The following is an 18,157-nucleotide window of genomic DNA, read 5'->3' as shown; positions in this document are numbered from 1 at the left end:
TGTGAAAGAAGTTCAAAGAGACTCTGTTACAATAAACTCACTAGCAAAATCTTGCAGAGAGTGACAACTTCAACTACTTAATTATCTAATTGCCAATTCGATTTCGAGTATTTAATATTTTATATTCAATGATTATAAATTCCTTTAAGTGTTACGCGTAACCGAATACTTAAAACAGACTTTTACAATTATATTATTGTTAAACTTTAAAGGGAATGACGCATCAAGCTAAATATCTACCATCAGTAGCTAGACTTCAGAATTTTAAAGCTAACATACTTCGTTTTGAGTACAATTGGATAAAGTGTTTAAAGTATTTTCTTGTATGAAGCAAAAAAAATTAAAACAAAATGCAATACAGAAATCGCTTTATACTCGACCACAAGGAAACGCAAACGCTTTGTATTTATCATAAAAACATTTACGTATTCAAGTTTTATGGGGCCATCAACCTTTTTTTTTCCTAAACACACGGTCTAAGACAAATTCTAGTTGGCATGAGGGTGTTGCAGCGGAAGTGAAAGTGATTGAGTGGGATTTGGAATTAAGGTATCCTAGAAGAATGCGGATATAAGTAGCACTTAGCTAGGATTACTTAACGATTCTTTTAAGAAACAGGGTATTGCCAAGTCGACTATAATAATTCGCTCAGACATTTGCTTCATGTTGCTGCATTCCATTCTCGCCAATCTTTTTGTTTTTTCCTTTTTTTGCTAGCATTTATGTCTTGTTAAGAGTTTTATATGCTTAAGTCTACATATATTTAGTTGAAGGAACTTTTTCTAAACTGCTTGCTAACTAAGCTTTATTTGATTTTGTTTCTACTATATTTCCTGTTTTGATTTTTTTTATTTGTTCGCAAAGTCCTTAAACGTTTTTGGCTATGGTTTGGATTTAACAACTGATTAATTTGCTTTAGCTTATGAATTCAATTTTATTTTGGGAAAAACAAAAAAAAATTGTCATGCAAATTGTATGGCTGCTAATTTGATTTAAATTCACGCACTCATTAACTTGCCAAATATGCGTAATGACAATTTGATTAGGGTAATTTAATGTTGATCTTTAGCATGGCGACAACAGAAACAACAAGGATACAGGACGAGCGCTTCCTGGCAAAGGAGCAAAACACAAAACATATAATCCATTTGGGTATAATTTGGGCTGATGAGACGGCTATGATGAGGCGGCATTTATGTTAAATTAATATGCAGTCTAGGAGCAGAAATTACGACCATAAATTAGATGAGCTGACTGGAATGAAAATATTTGGCGACAAGCACCCACACACCCTGACATCCTTCTACACACACACACACCCATAGACATATCTGTATACAGAAGGGCAAATGAAAAAGTTAACCACAACTTGAGGTATGAAGTGCCTTAAAATTATTCTTCATCCGCTAAAGAAAAAGCCTTTCTTTTGCACTTTGAATAATTGCACGTACATCTATATTTTTGTTGCTTTGAATTTAACCGGAGGCAATGTCTTCACTCTTCTTCTCACTCTGGCACCCTAACTCCCTCTTTTGAGCCCTCTGGCTGGCCTGAAGCCTGTCTGGCTACGTGTTTTGGCAACTTAAAAGCCAAACTCAAATCTGTTTGTTACTACAGCTGAAAACCGAGTGAACGGGCCCACGCTGAAAAATTTCTATGTCGTCTGTCTGGCTTCTTAATTTTATGGTGATGAAAGGCAAGATTTTTCCTCTGCCTTCATCCAACAAGTTATTCAATTTTCTCTTTTTTCCTCTACATTCTCTTCATTTTTTTTCGTTTTCCCTTAGGGTTAACTGACTGAAATTTCTGTGAAATTTTCATTTCGTCTTTCCTGTCATTGCCTAACTTGGCTTTGACTTTACTGTCAAATTGGCTAATTGTATTAAAAGCATGATTGTTCGTTCATAGGTTAACAGAATAATTTTATCAAAAGAATGCACACAGTTTCTGGTTTTTCTACCTAGAATGAAATAAAAATTATGACGGAAAAGTTTGCAAAATGTTTTGGATATGGTTTTCTTTTACGGTTTTTATGTTTTGCTTTTAAATATTGTCAAGATCATTTTGTTGTCATTCAGTTATGAATTGAGCTTCTTATCACTAACCATAGAACACATAGATGGGACAAACTCATGATTTTTTGATTGCAAACGCTAGCCTAGTCATGGAACCCCAGAGAACTTCGGGAAAACCCGAACGCTCGTACTCTCAATGAGAGCGTAAAGTGGGGAGAGGGCCAAGCAGCTACGAAAAAATTTCAGTCGAGCACAGACTACAGAACGACGAAGGCAGGCCTATGTCGTTTGTGATTTCGTTCTGTCTATGTATGTGTACACTCGTCTGTACATGCTCAGGCTTCGTAGTGTGAGTGTGACGTGAAGTTGTACAACATCGCATTTCAACAGCTCGCTCGACCAAAATTTTTAATTTTCGACAAAACAGCGACAATGCGAATAGGATATGCCCCTGTGGAAAGAATATCAAGAAATATTGGCATCAGCTTCATATGTATCCCGGTGGCTGTGCTGATAGAGTGTTCGCTTGGAAATAGGAATGTCCATGGTTCGATTCCCATTTCGAAACCGACCATAAGGTTTTTTTATATTTTTTAATAAAACTAATTTTATATATTCTATAATAAAAAAGTAAATTAAGCAAAAAATAAAGAAACAAATATGTAAATCAACGAAAACAAAACAAAATTTTAAAATAGAGAAAAACCTTATTTAAGCCAACGATTTTGAGTTGGGAATCGAACCATGGACATTCCTATTTCCAAGCGAACACTCTATCAGCACAGCCACCGGGATACATACGAGGAAGATGCCAATATTTCTTGATATTCTTTCCACAGGGGCATATCCTATTCGCATTGCCGCTGTTTTGTCGAAAATTACAAATTTTGGTCGAGCGAGCTATTGAAATGCGATGTTGTACAACTTCACGTCACACACACACTACGAAGCCTGAGCATGTACCGACGAGTGTACACATACATAGACAGAACGAAATCACAAGCGACATAGGCCTGCCTTCATCGTTCTGTAGTCTGTGCTAGACTGAAATTTTTTCGTAGCTGCTTGGCCCTCTCCCCACTTTACGCTCTCATTGAGAGTACGAACGTTCGGGTTTTCCCGAAGTTCTCTGGGGTTCCATGACTAGGCTAGCGTTTGCAATCAAAAAATCATGAGTTTGTCCCATCTATGTGTTCTATGGTTAGTGTTCTTATCGTTAAAAAACTGAATCCTATCTAAAAATATATTATAAATATAAAAGTCTTTTGAGAAGAAACGATTAAAAACTTATAGACTATAAGTTAAAAGGGAATTTTTCCATGCTGAATAGAAGGCTTTACTCCTGAAAATTTATACATAAAATATTCAACGAACCATTTAAGATTTCTTTAAAATTTCCGAGCCAAGACAACAATTTTCTTTTAAAATGTATGCTTGCAGTGTTAGTCTTGGCCATAGAATTTCAAAAGCCAAGCCATATATTCGTTTAGACATAAAAGATTAACAATGCGTGGAGGGAAAACCAGACGATAAAGTTTCCCGTAAAGTCCTTAACACTCCTTTGGCACTTTTTTTTTGGCAGCAGACCCCAAAAGAGCTGTGAATTTTTAGCATAAATAAACAAGGATATTCAACAAAAAAAAAAAGCCAAAGTGCCTTGGTTGCATTCTCCAATGCCTGCATATGTATTGGCAGGAAAATTCCCTTCGTGTGTCCTCGTCTCTTCTCATGCATCCTCCCCTTTTCGATACGCCTCATTTGCTTACTAGGAAGAAAGTACAGGGCAGCTGCTCAGCATCGTTTTTGCGGTCACTTGGCTGTGAGACTCTGGGCTTTATGAGACCCTCCTATGGCCAAGAAATAAAAATATGCTCTTTGGATCCTCTTGAATTTTATATGTGAAACTTCCACAAGGCTCGTAAGTGCATTTGGTATGAAATGGAATGGGATTATGGGTGGAGTCTTACTTTTCGTATGCTCCTTAATTGTAAATATGTGTTAATGTATTCCCTTTTGCAAGTTAACATTTTATTTCAACATTTAAAATACAACAAAAAGGAAGAAAAAAATGCCTGTCCAAAACTGACACGAGTCGACCATAGAGCATCAGTGAAAAGCCTGAAGGAGAGTGGGCGGCCAGCTTGAGTTGTGGGCGTGACCCAACGTGACATTGAACACGTTTTAACGATGAGGAGGCTTCTGTGTTCTGCTCGGACTTGGTCTCAGGCTCATAACTTATGCACATAGATAAGCGACTGGCGAATGGCGGCCATGTCCTTGTGGTTACTTCGCCTGCTGTTGCTGCTGATTCTGCTCTTATTACGGTAACTGTTGTCCATGTTGTTGTTATTACGGTTTCGGTTGCTCCTGGCTGTTGCTTGGTGGTCTGGCCTGGGTGATTCTGTTTTTTTTCCTGGTCGGACAGCAGTTTGTTCGGCTTAACGCTCACGGCCATTTAAGGCAATTATGAAATTTTAATAATTTCACATTGTAATTATTTAAAGCCATCTTAAAGTTGAGGTGACTGAGGTTCTGGCAACATGTTTAATTGAAAGGTGACAGGCTACAAAATTTGTTGGCTTCCATATAATTAAATAACTCAAGCCCAAGAGGGTTAGCCAGTGGAGACATTGAAGTTCATAAAGAACTTAACATACATATCTTTAAGAAAAGATAAAAGATTAAATTTGGTATGAGTCAGAGATACAAGTTTATTAACTCCATGCTTAAGAGATGTACTGAAAACGTTAAATAAAATTTAATACAATATTGCATGTAGTTAAATTAAGTAGTGTTTTGTTAGTTAGTTTAAGTTAGTATCACTAGATAATTTATATAAATTTTAGCTTGGGTTCTCATTAATTCATGGATGTATTGTTTGTCTTTAGTAACATTTGTAAAAATGTTTTTCTTTGAATTCAATTCGCTACAAAAGAAGGCCGCAATAACAAGCTTTTGATTAGTTGCCATAAGTAAATAAATGACAATTCAACATACTTTCTAAACATTGGTTTTTTATCGATTTCGTTTGAAATGCCATGAAACTTTAAGCATACACAAAAAGAACCCACATGAAAAGCCAAATATTTTCTTTTCAAAAAATTACAATTAAAGACTTATAAATGTTAAGCTACAAATTTTATTTCCTTTTACTAACGTTTTGTCTACAGATTACTTCAAATGTTTTGCTTCAACAGAACTTTGTTAGCACGAAACTTATTTGCCAACAAAATGTGTTATTTCTTTATATATGTATGTGTGTATGTGTGTGTGTATGTCTGTAAGGAGTCATTGCTCGCTTATTTCTATTTCATTATTTGCTGTTATTTTCCTTTAATTTTTCTTTCGCAAACAAACAAGAGCTGGCAAAAACAGCAAAAGTTGAAAAATGGCTAGGCAAGAAAAAAGAAAACACAGAAAATGAAACGAAACCCAGAGAAATCGAAATTGGGTGAATGGAATAAAAATGGCGGGGAAGGGTAAATGAAGGCACTGCAGACAAAACTGAAAAAGTTCGCTCTGTTACTTTTTCATTTTTTCCACATTTGTTTGCTCCTTTTTTTGGGGGTTTTTCTTGTCCCAACTGTTTTCTTTTAATGCCAAAGCGTGAAAACAAAAACCTTTTTCTCTCTTTCTCTCACTCTCTGTTTTTTCAAATTTTATTCTTTTTTTTTGTGTTTTTTGGGTTTTGTTAGCTACTTTTAAACGCCGCGACACTAATGGCTGGAAATTGAAATGGCACACTATCACACACACTCACACACACGTATGCCCAGAGCAGAGCAAATTTATATTTTTCTGTGGGGAAAAATTGCAAAAAGTTGCAATAAGTTGAAATTTAAATAAGTTTTCGTTTTATGTCATGTTTTTGTGTCCCATTTTTACGAAAGAACAAAAAAAAAACACAAACAAAATTTAAACTATTTCAGGCATAAATCGACATCATTTATGGTAAATAGCTTCATCGATTTTATGCGAAATAAAATTAAGAAGATTTAATCAACAAAAGTGTTTCCATAAGTGAAAACAATTTAATATTAAAAAATAAAATTGACCAGATTAACTTAAGCAGTGTTAAGCGAAGTTTTTATACTCTTTAGTATATTTTTACATTTTTCTGCTGTCTAATTTTATTTGCTAAAAATGAATATTTAATTAATTTTCTTCAAGGAAGTTTGGTTTGCAAATGATACAAAATTTATCCGAAATTTTGCGACCCTCTTTTAAGATATAGCAATTTTTGGAATTGAAAGAAAAAATCGTTTAAAATGATAATTATGTTTAATGAAGTAGTTTCAATTCCTAGAAAAGATCATTAAAAATATTTGAGTTTCAATCGCTTACACTTAATTAAAAAGTTTACTTAAAAGCATTGACATTAAATTTAGCTTGAATTTAGCTTTAGTTGTGTTTCCGTTTTGTACAATTTCCAGCTAAGCTCTCTGAATCGTCAAATTCTTTTATATTAACTTAAATTGCGTGATGTTAGTCCAAACTTTGTTTTTCAAACTTAAGGTAAACTGAAGTTAATGAGCTAGTGGGCAAGTCATTGCTGATATACAGCTGAAATTTCAGCTTAACTTTGTGGTTTGTATTCAATTTGAAAAGAAAAACGAAAAAGGTTACGGGTTTCCATTGTTTTCCGTTCTATTCATTGTATGAGATATGTTTTCTTTCGTTTGCTGAGATTTACCGAAATTTTCACCAATTTGCGACTTGTCTGCCCACATAAGTATGCAACTGTTTTTGACTTAACCACTTATTGTTTTTTTGTCTTTTAGTACAATCCCCGAGAAGTTTTTGCCTTTTATTTAATTAAAAATATCTTTTTCCGGGCAAAGCCAAAAATAAACTTTATGATGACTAACGATGTGTAGAAGTGGCCACTCCCATTACTATGCAAAAACTATACACTAAGCCACGCCCACTTCTAAGCTTTCAGTAAGCCAACTAACTAGTCATAGAAGCATCAGCATCCACGTGCCGCTGGCCCGACTGAATCCTTTCTCTTTGTTGCTGTTGGCCAACCCCTCTTCATGTGGGTCAAGTGGGGGCGGGTCAAGAGGTGGGAGGCTGAAGAGTTGAAAAGAGTTGGGTTCTATGTGGTCTCTGTTGTCATCCTGGTCTGGGTTAAGTGGTTTTTAATGAAAGTTAGCAGCCGTTTTAATGCAACTTGTTGTTCCTAATTGTATTATAGGTTAAGGGGGGTAAGGCGGCAGGTCTGAATGAAAACCTCACCACGTGACCAAGAATCAAAGAGTAACCCAAACCCAAAAGTTTAAACTGCAAAAGAAGAATAAAAATAGAGAGAAACAAGAAGGCTTTAATTCCTTTAAAGAGGCATCACGAAGCTTAACACATTTTATTTTATTTCAATTGAATTGAATATTCGTTTTGTGTAACCAATTTTGTTTTTGGTATACATCCAACTGTTTTTTGTTGCACTTTGCTGGGGCTTCCTGCATTGGTTATGCCGGTATTTCCGTTACGTCCATTACGAATTTTAAATGTAATTCATATGGCCTTTTGTCCTCTCGGGTGATACTCTTCACTCAAATGGGTTAAACGGTTAGTTAAACGAAATCAAATTGAATGCTATGGGTTGTTTATATCCATTTGATCAGCAAAAAACAAATCGATGCGGCAGTTGATGACGCTTTGATATGGTTAAAAAGCAAGCAATTTTATTGTCAACGATTCTAGAGATGTCAAATGTTAAATGTTCTTCTCGACTGTCCTTTTCGTAGTTTAGTGAACTCAGTTCAGATATTTTTACTTGATACAGAGTATTTTGAAGTCATTAAAAGGCTCGAAGTATAAATATTTCGGTTATTTCTTTTCTGGAATTCCTGTGCCATTTTTTTTGCATTACAATTTCTTTAGACTTTAACCATTTTGCCAGTGTCATAATTTGTGGTGGCAAATTAATTTGTTGCCAACTTTGGTAAAATATATGTTCGGCTAAAGGGAAATACCATTTTTGCCCCTTAAACCTCAGATTTCTTCTTAGTGATTTTAATTAACATTTCTGATTTTGTGGTTTACCACACATTACCTCATCTTTGTCTCACTGCGTGTGTATGCCAATCTACTTATGTACGTGTGTGTGTGTGTGTGAGGAGCGTGTGTGTGTTCTTTATTAGCACACACCTGTGTCCCCAGAGTTTTCTGTTTTACTTGTATCCCTAATTGAATTGCTACTTGTTTAATTAAGTCTACAACTTTTGGTTGTCGTCTCATTTAATAAGTTTAATACAACCAAATGTATATGGAAAATCTTTTATTCTTTGCAGACAAACTAACTGAAAGAGAGAGAGAGAGAGAGAGAGTGAGTGAGACACACACAGACAGAGGAAAGACTTAATAAGATATACAAAAAATATTCAAGGTAAGTTTATATTGCTGATATATTTATCAGCATTCTCTGTCGGTGATGACATGTTAGTTGACAGTTTTACTATTGCTTTGGCAGTATTAAAACAACTATCACTCAAATAAATTGCAATTGCTTTTCAAAACATTTATTTTTAGTTGCAATATTTATTTTAAATTTAAACTATGCTAACAGATTTACACAACCATAACTTGACTTAAACGGAAATCAGTTTAAAGAACGGAAAAATGAAAGAAAACTAGAGAAATTATCTTTAGTACTTCAAGCAATGCAATCTATTTCATCATAGGCAAAATCAAGTTTTTTTTTGTCCACCTTTTCTTTAACCTTTAACAGATGTTTCCTTTCCCTCCTTCTGGTATGTTAAATGTATTTTCTTAAAGAAAAACCCCTTTTTTCTCTTATTTTTTCTGCCTAACTGATGAACTTGTTTGAGATGATAACCATCAAAGTAGAAGAAGAGGCGCCTGGGAAATGCCTGAGCAAAGGGAAAGCAAAGGAAAATGACAACAAGCACGGAAGAAGCAAAATAAATTATGAAAAGAAAATTTCACGCATGTGCATAAGGGAAAACGTAGAATCCTTCGCCTTGGTGTTTCTTCAGCCTCATCATCATCATCAACCTCATCGTCGTTTCCTTTCTTTCTTTCTTTTATTATTATTTTTTTCCTGTGCCTTTCGTAATTAATTTGATTTCATTCATTCAAGTCAAGGAAATGTTCACAGAGAGAGAGAGAAAGGAGAAAAAAGAGTGGTTCGGTGACATCAGTAAGAAAGCAGTTAAATTCATTGAAAGGAATAAAAGTGAAAGAAAAACGAGTGGAATTTTCAGCTCAACCATTCATAATTTTCCAACAAGTTGGATCCTTTAAGTGAGCTACAACAAAAAAAACAAAAACAAAGCCCGATTCAACCCAAACTAGAAGTGTCGACAATTCGGTAGTAAAGACCTCACTTGCATTTGTCCAGTATATGTGTGCGAGTGAAATAAAAACACACACATTCTGTCTCTGTCTCTCTTGCTCTATATCTTCGAGCTTGGAATGAGGTTAAGAGCTTAATGAGTGCTGACAAGGCAGCCTGCAGTTGACATATGACATTTTTATGTTGGCATCGGCCCCAGAGGCTGCTGGCATGGACCTGGGCAAGTAGAAGATGAAGATGAAGTCTCAACGCCCCCAAGGTAAATGCTAAGGTTTCAAGTTAATTAGCACAGATTTGTTGTCTCCTCCACCAACATACAAAACGCACAACAACGTGGAAAATGTGATACAATTTTCGGTCATTTCGTTGTGGGCATTGGAATGCTCGTTTACCCAATATGAAAAGGAAATACCTTGTTCAAGGCAAAAACGTTGAAGCAACTAAGAGGAACTTAATGAAGTCTTTTAGTATAGATATAAATATTGTTTGTCGAATTAATGAAATATTAATTAATTTGTGGCAGACTGAAATTGATCCTTAATTTTTATACATAAATATTCATATATGGATTTTGGAGGTATGTTAAAAACACTGACCTATTCTTGATTTTCTGTTTCTTAAATGGCAGAGATATAAATAAAATGTAAAATATTAGTAGCAACAAAGTTTTTAGTCACTCAAATCAATACGTCACTCTTTTCACTAGTTAACAATTCATTTTGTAAACTTTACAATTAGTCACGAATCCCGGGCAACTAACTTGCACCATAGTTTTTGTGTTTTTATTTACCAACCAATCGCTGAGGATAGCAAACAGTATGCAAAATACACATGCCGCACCCTCAACCAAACTGACAGCAGTCTAAATGAACCCTCGTCCTCAACTAGCCAGAATGGCAACACTTGGCTAACAAAAACACAATGGCATTGTTTGGCATTGTTAACCAAACCACTTTGAATCATTGTTGTTATTTATCTGACTAAAATGCTTCATGTTGCCAGCTGATGACATTAATTGCTGCAATTTGTTGGCTTTTTGTTCAGCTTTACCTCTTCCACTGGCTTGCAATCGCTCTGTCTCAGGGGTACCTTTAAAAGCTCACACTAAACTTGAGCAGTTTTAATTAAATTTCAATTAATATTTCATAATTTCTAAGTGCAAACATTTGCAAGGAATACAAAAGAAGAAGAAGCATAAGATTAAGAATTCATATGAAATATGGAAAATGCTTTAAAGAGTTTGTTGCCTCTTCACCTGTTGGGTCGATGGAGCGAGATACAGGTGACAAAGCAAAAAGGCAAGTTTGAAGTCTTTAATGAACTAACTTGGCTAATTAAATAGCCAACAACATTGAAGTTCAGAGCCAACAAACCGAGTGAACTGGCCAAACCATTTAAAATCAACAAGTTCATTGAAAATGTAATGGGAACGGCTTTTCGAATACCTTGTAGTTACGGATCATTTCTAAGTGTTTGACCCTTTGGTGACTTCAGTTTGACTCTTTACTTCAATTACGATTTTCGAAATATGTTTTTCTAATGCTAAAATTTTGTATAGTTTTTAATTCTTTAAAAAGAAGATGCCATGCTTCATTTACTAGAAATAATTCAATAGAGTAGAAAACTCTTTGAGATAAAGCAGTCATAATACTCCGTTCATGCAAAGAAAGATAAAGACGAGCCTAGAGCAAGGGTGGCCACGGAAATTTAACTTGGGAGCCGGCTCTTTACCGGCAGAGGCTGGGCAGAGAAAAAGGTCACTTTTGCGAGTCGACGCACACAAAAATTTGTGTGCCTCGAGTTTTATGACGGGTCATAAAACGACCTTTTTTGGGTCGAGCGAGCGATCGTCGTCGAACTTGTGGGCAGAGGGACGGACAAGTCCCGAATTTTACGGGGAGGGGGAAAAAGGTCGCGATCTCGAGCTCGCAACTTGTGGGCAGAGAGACGGACAAGTCCCGAATTTTACGGGGAGGGGGAAAAAGGAACGCGATCTCGAGCTCGCAACTTGTTGGCAGAAGGAGTGAGGGACAAGTAAAAATAAGGGTTGTTTTTGATGAGTGCTCGAGATCGCGTTCCTTTTTCCCCCTCCCCGTAAAATTCGGGACTTGTCCGTCTCTCTGCCCACAAGTTGCGAGCTCGAGATCGCGACCTTTTTCCCCCTCCCCGTAAAATTCGGGACTTGTCCGTCCCTCTGCCCACAAGTTCGACGACGATCGCTCGCTCGACCCAAAAAAGGTCGTTTTATGACCCGTCATAAAACTCGAGGCACACAAATTTTTGTGTGCGTCGACTCGCAAAAGTGACCTTTTTCTCTGCCCAGCCTCTGCCGGTAAAGAGCCACGGGAGCCAAAAGAGCCACTACGTGGCCATCCTTGGCCTAGAGTACTTAAAGTTTGAAATACATCCACTAAAACTGTAATTACAGGGTATACCAAGTTAGCAAACCAACACAACAAAAAATTGTCTAAGCGCTTGACTGGACACTAAAGCGAACGGAACCCAGCCAAATGTAACGCTTCACTTCAACTTTTCTGCAAAAATTGTTTTATTTTTCCCCCTGTCTTTGTGTGTTTTTTTTTTCTTTTTTTCCTACCCTTTTCTACTTTTTTGTCGTTTTTGCCCTTCCATTTCCTCATATATGCCATGTTATCTGCACACTCATTTGGTTAGTTAACCTCCTGTCTTTGGACTGCTTCTTTTTTTAACAACTCAGCACACCTTCGTGGTAATTGCAAGAGTGGAGAAGGAGCAGGGAAAAAAAACAGAGCAACCAGAACGGAAATGATGCGGCTCATTTGTGTGCGACCACTGAAAAAGGGAGAAAATAAAAGAGCAGACCAAAGAAATATTTAAAAGCTTCGACCTTGGCTAGGAGAAAGTTCCATTTAACGAGCTGTAAAACTTTTATAAAAATTCTGGAATACTGCCAGTTTTTAGTAGGTTTTGAAGTATGCTTGTACCTTTTCAACTACTATTAAGTAGTTAAAGGCTTCTATTCTTATAAAGACTTTAGTTCTAGTATTTGTAAACGAATAAGTGATAGAAAATATTAAAGGAATCAGTCGTTTTGTCTAATAATAACTGCGAATATCAGAAATAAGCAAAGGACATAAGGATTAGTTATTAACTGCCCTGTTTTGACTGAAAAAATAAAAAATCCAAAGGTAATGTGTTTTTTGCGGCAAAATTTGGTATTTCATTGTGGATTTTTATTCTATTTGCAGAATTTTAGATATTTCTTTCTTTACCAACTAGTTTTTAGTTTTGTTTTAGCTTCAAGAGGTTAGAATGTCTTCTACAACATCAAATGTCAAATAAATTTTAGTTTCTCTATCCATTAAAGTCTAATAAGAAATATGATTTGACTTGAGTTTATGAGTGAATTACAAATGATTCATATCCGTTTTCCTTTGTAATTTATAATCAGCTTGCTAGGAGGGTTATAAATATTGGCAAATCATTTTTAACAGCCCTCTCAAAAAAATGCAATCATCATTCCGTTCATTCCTTTCAGTCAGTTCCCCGATTTTATTCCCCCTTCTTTCCATTGAATAGACATCAAACCGGAAATGACGTTGGCAATTGAATTGTGTGAATTCTGTATACATTTCCTCAACCAAGTCAAGCCAAGTGTGTCCATGTCCGAAAAGGAATCGATGAAAAAATGCAAAAAAAAGTCGAGTTCACTCCGTTAACATTTTCTCTTTGTTATGCACATGCACAGTGCTTTTGTTGTTGTTGTTGTTGCTGCACGGTTTTGTTTGCCGGAAGTTTGTGGTGGGAAATTTCATTTATGCTGACACTTGACTCACAGGGTGTGCTCGGAACTTTAATTTGCTGCAAATAAATAATGGCAACAACCGTTATAGTCAATCGACTGAGTGTGTGTGTGTGTATGTCTGAGAGTTTGATACTTTTGGCCTTGGCATGGAACTGAAATTGGAACTGAAACTGTAAATGTAACTGTGACTGGGTGTCGGTGTCCAATGAAGTGCCATATTATGTTTTTTTTTTCTTCTCATTTCCTTTTCGATTGGGAAAAGTGTATATTTGTGTGTGTGTATAGTGGGAAGGAAACGTCGGCGAAACAGACATTTGTTCTTTTGTTGGTTTTTCTTTATTTTTTTCGCTTTTCTTTTTCTAGTCCTTTGGCAATGACTTGGTTTTGCTTTGCTTCTGTTGCCTGTTTAAATGTGACAATTTAATTGTTTTATAATTGTTAAGAAGCCAACTATATCTTTGTTTTATGAAGTGAATTGAATTGAGTTTAAATTTCTCTTGTTACAGACACTTGACCCAATTTATCGAGCAAAAGGTTAGATCATAAATAATAAAAGATAAACACAATCAGGCTGTTTGACGTGAAATGGACAGCAGAATTTTTTATTTTTATCTTGAGTAAATTTACAAGCCATACTGAATTTGATTAGCTTTGGCAGAATATACTTACATACGTATCAAAATGTTTGCTGTGGACAATCCCGAACTAAGAACTAAAACGGACGGTTTATTAGAGAATTGTGTTCTTTGCATTAGAAATGAAGGACTTGACCTATCAGGTCCATAGCCAAAACACTGTCATCTTTATCCCTTTGAGTTGATAGCTCTTAAGGATCGATGAGAAGATATTAACAGGATCAGGTCATTAATTGTGTTATTCCAATTAGCAGATGGTATTACCCAAAATGCCCGCCTATTGAGCTGGAAAGTGTGAAATATCAGAAAATGCAAATGTCTAAACTCTTAAGAATAGACTAGGACAAGAAATCATCTAGTTGTAAGTTGCATATTATTATTATGGTTTATGAAAATAATAAATTTGTCCTTCAAAAATTAATAAATACTGGAAATTATGAACAACTTACCTTAAAAGGAATCTTCTTAAGCTTTTTTACTCAAATATTGAGTCCACTTTCCTATTATATAAATAATAATTATAAATAATTATTTCTCTGACATCTGCTTTCCTTTAAGTCTCTTGTTATACCCTTGCAGAGGGTATTATAAAATTGGTCAGATGTTTGTAACGCACAGAAGGAGACGTTTCCGACCCCATAAAGTATATATATTCTTGATCAGCATGAGAAGCTAAGTCGATATAGCCATGTCCGTCTGTCCGTCTGTCCGTCTGACCGTCTGTCCGTCGGTGCGTACGCGTTTTACTCAGCCATCTTAAGAGCTATCGGGATGAAATTTTTTTTGGGAGCTTTTTTTTACCCGGGTGAGATAAAGTATGAAAATCTTTGGGATCGGACCACTATATCATATAGCTCTAGAAGAAACATTTTTGCAAAAATTGGAGTATCCCCATGCAATTTACCAATATGATAGTAATAGATATAAAATCTCAGATCCCAAAATTTGAATCTGATCCGATAAATAGAACACAAGTTACAGTCAATATAAATCGGTTCAAACGCTGCCGGCAGCGCTGCTTGCTGCCTACTACTGCCATCATCAAATCAACAGAGCACACGCATACACACACAGACGCAACGCTACATGAACTGTATGTGTATGCGTGCCGTGCTTTGCTTAGAAAATGATGGAAGAAGAAAAACTTGTGGTAAAAAGAGAAATAATATTTTGTTTGTGTATTGATGAATTGAGTTGCAGGGAAAGAAATTTCAAAAAGGAAAAATATTATTGCCAAGTATACTGCAAGGGTATATAAACTTCGGCATAGCCGAAGTTAGCTTCTTTGATATTATTTTTGCTTAATTTCTTTTTGTTCCATCAAATGAATTTTCTATGCGTCTGGCTCAGTTTTCAATGCAGATCGATAAATTTTCAGCAATCTTCATCAAATAATTAACCGAAATTTGCCTAACTATTCCAATTCATATGAACTAAGTGAAGCAGAAAATTTATAGACATGTTAAACAAAAAAAAACATTGAAATTGTTCAATAAAGTTGTTGTTACTATTTAACCAAAATGAAACCATAAATTTAAATCGAAACATGTATCGGACAACTGGGTTAATGTGGTTTAACCTAATCCAACCTCCCGCAATTTTCCAGTTCCACAACCTATCCAAATGCTTTTGTCTGGCCATAAATCTCGTCTCTTTTCTCTCCATGCATGCTGCAACATTTATCCTAGGCAACTTTTAGGCGCAGCAGCAGCAACTACGTTCTCTGAGTGCATGTAAACATACAACTCAGTGTAATAGTATGGCAAGAGAGGGGCAGGGCCGTAGTAGTGAAGGAGTGTGGGGAAAGTTTTTGTAAAGGATTGCAAGTGAATGCCATGAAATTGCCTGGTAGATGAGAAGCTTAAAGTAAGAAGCAAGCTTCCGTAGCATCCTGCCAACATACAAAAAACTTCTTTACGGCCCCTAAATGAAGTTAGTAAAACTGATTAACTCTCGGCAGCTTGGCTCGATTTTGCTACCAGAAACAAGGATAATTGAATTTTCAAAGAAGCCAAAGTTCTGCTATCGTTCTTTTACTATCACACTCACTGCATCTCTCTCTCTCTTTCTCTCTTTTTCTCTGATTAAGCTTTAGTCTCTTAATGATGATTTTAATGGCATATCTGTTGCAATTTTCATTAAATTGCAATTACTTGACCTTTGCCAGTTTACTTCTTACGTACATATATATAAATAAATCTAAATCTTCCAAGGTTGGGCAACGCCTTCATTTGCTTTTAAAATGTTTACCCAGGCAAAGGAGATTCCACTCTTGATGCTTCAATGTCACCATACAACCAGTGTCCTTCTCAGCGTTGGCTTTGCCCTGAGCTGTTGTCATACCATTTTAGTTTTACTTAGTGCTTGCCATTTGTTTACAGAAACGCCCTAGAAATGCTTAGACAACTCTATGTAAATGCCACGCCCACAAATGGGGTGGTAACAGACAGCAGAAAGTTGGTCGCTGTTTGCGTTTTTGTTCAGCTAATTCTGGGTTTGCTCATGATGAATGGCCACAAAACCGCAACAAAATTTATAGAGATCTATGCAAACAGAGATAAAACAAAAGAGGGGTATACAAAAGTTCCATAAGTCGACTAGATGCAATACTCTACATGAGTTACTTGATGTGATTTCCAAAGTAATAAATCTTTTATTACTAATTTCGAAAATGCGTTGATTGTATTTTAGAAAATGGCCTTAAAATTTTAAATTGTTCATTAAAATGCGTTAGAAATGAATTTTATATACTATAATTTGGCAACTCCTTGTGTCCCACTTTGGTAAACATGTATGAAATTTATTGCTTTTTACTTTTTCCTCTTTAAAGTTTTTTGCCAACTTTTTTGCTTGTGGCCAATACCAGCGACAATTTCTCACTAGCTTGTTTACGTATGTAACCGATTTCACCTACATACATAGGTGCATACTATACATACAGTGACCTAAGGGCCAACACACTTGAGCTTGAAAAGTTTTCGTTGCCTTGGAAATTTAACATCACATTGATACCCCATGTATGCCTAGGGTGTATTTACTAATGTATAAACATATCAGCATCAAAACAAAAAGAACAAGTTAAGTTCCAAACTCACCTAATTAGTAGGTATCTTGGATACGACTAACTGACTTTTGATTAACATTAATATTTGTTCTGCTTACTTGAAGTGACCTCAAGTTGTTGTAGTAGCTAACCTTTTGAAACAAATATTAATATGTGGTTTTTCTCATTACTTTCTTTCAGCTCGCATAGAAACCATAGTAAAGGTAAGTGGCATTTTCTCCGTTTTATTAATATCAATAACGAACTTATTTGGTTAATTTATATATATTAAGTGATTATGTATTGTGCTGCAGCCCAAAATGTTTCTTAAAATGTCATCCTAACAAATTATTTACCAAGTTTTAGTTGAATTTGGAATAAAATTTTGAATAGTTTTCGAGTATTTTTAGAAGCCATGCACCTTGAGACGATCAGCACGGGCCAGTCCAGCCTTGGTTAGCCATTGACAAATATTTTCACGTTGATCACCCTGTAATTGAATCACCTCACCATGCTCAGGATGCTCAATTATTGTGCCATTGCAGGCGAATTCCTTTTTGCAAGATCGAACAATTTTCTTTAGATCATATTCGGTGGACAAACCCTGGACAGTGGTCAATGTTTTACGTCCATTCCTTTGTTGTATACGAATATGCACTAAGCCATCTTGTATATTATCATCGTTCCCATTTTTGGCATCCGCAAAGGGATCGCGAGTATTTAAATTCTGAATGGACATGCGAGTTACTAAAAAATGCTAAATATCTCTCTATAGACAAGCGCTGGAAATCCTTGAAAAGGTCTTTTACTCCACAAATTCAATATAACAGTACAATTTTTTTATTTTTTTTTATAAATATGACTCTGTGAATATTACTACTCTGAAAATAATACGATTGTAAAGACAAAGGCTACTTCAAAGAGCTTAGAATATATAAAGCTAAATTTAATAAGCTTACTAATGAATACAAATTGCCATTGGCTCATTATTTCATTACTTAGCATTCAATTAGTCGTTTAGATTTGCTCAATTTGTGGAAATTATCAATGCCTGCGCACTCATTGAAAGTTAAATAAAATTTAATTTAAGAAATGCCAATTTTTTGATTTTCATTTCTTTTATTTTCTTTTTTTTTCTTTTTGTGGTGATGGTCTGGTTTTCTGCTTGATTGATTTTGGCAATGCAAACAAAGTTGTCTGGCAAACAAAAAAATTTGCATATCATATGGCACAAAACAAAAAGTTTGTGTTTATTTCGTTTATATTTGATGATGATATTGTATACTAAAGCATAGGCGTCGGTAGAAACTAAAAAAGTATAGAGATACATGGATTAGAATCACAACTGGAATGATTATATAA

General features: G+C 35.5%; 2 protein-coding genes across 3 annotated transcripts in view; one reads left to right on the top strand and one right to left on the bottom strand.

Annotated features, from left to right (window-relative positions):
- Window positions 1-8,388: 8,388 nt before the first annotated feature.
- The window catches only part of LOC6643554 (toll-like receptor Tollo), a 42,708-nt gene continuing 32,939 nt past the window's right edge, over window positions 8,389-18,157 (top strand). The window contains exons 1-2 of one of the 2 annotated variants that reach the window (XM_002066257.4): window positions 8,389-8,403; window positions 16,997-17,019. The gene's annotated coding sequence lies outside the window, so the exon portion shown is untranslated. Of the gene's footprint in view, window positions 8,404-16,996; window positions 17,020-18,157 lie in introns of those variants that run through there. The other variant, XM_047011013.1, reaches the window with a different exon arrangement.
- Window positions 17,021-17,703, bottom strand: LOC6643599 (eukaryotic translation initiation factor eIF1). Its single transcript, XM_002066258.4, has one exon. The coding sequence runs from the start codon at window positions 17,532-17,534 to the stop codon at window positions 17,202-17,204; it is 333 nt and encodes a 110-aa protein (XP_002066294.1). The 5' UTR covers window positions 17,535-17,703; the 3' UTR covers window positions 17,021-17,201.

This window comes from Drosophila willistoni (genome assembly GCF_018902025.1).
Source record: "Drosophila willistoni isolate 14030-0811.24 chromosome 2R unlocalized genomic scaffold, UCI_dwil_1.1 Seg200, whole genome shotgun sequence".
NCBI lineage: Eukaryota > Metazoa > Arthropoda > Insecta > Diptera > Drosophilidae > Drosophila > Drosophila willistoni.
The sequence above is the reverse complement of the archived record's forward strand: the minus strand, read 5'-3'. Positions and strand labels throughout refer to the sequence as shown.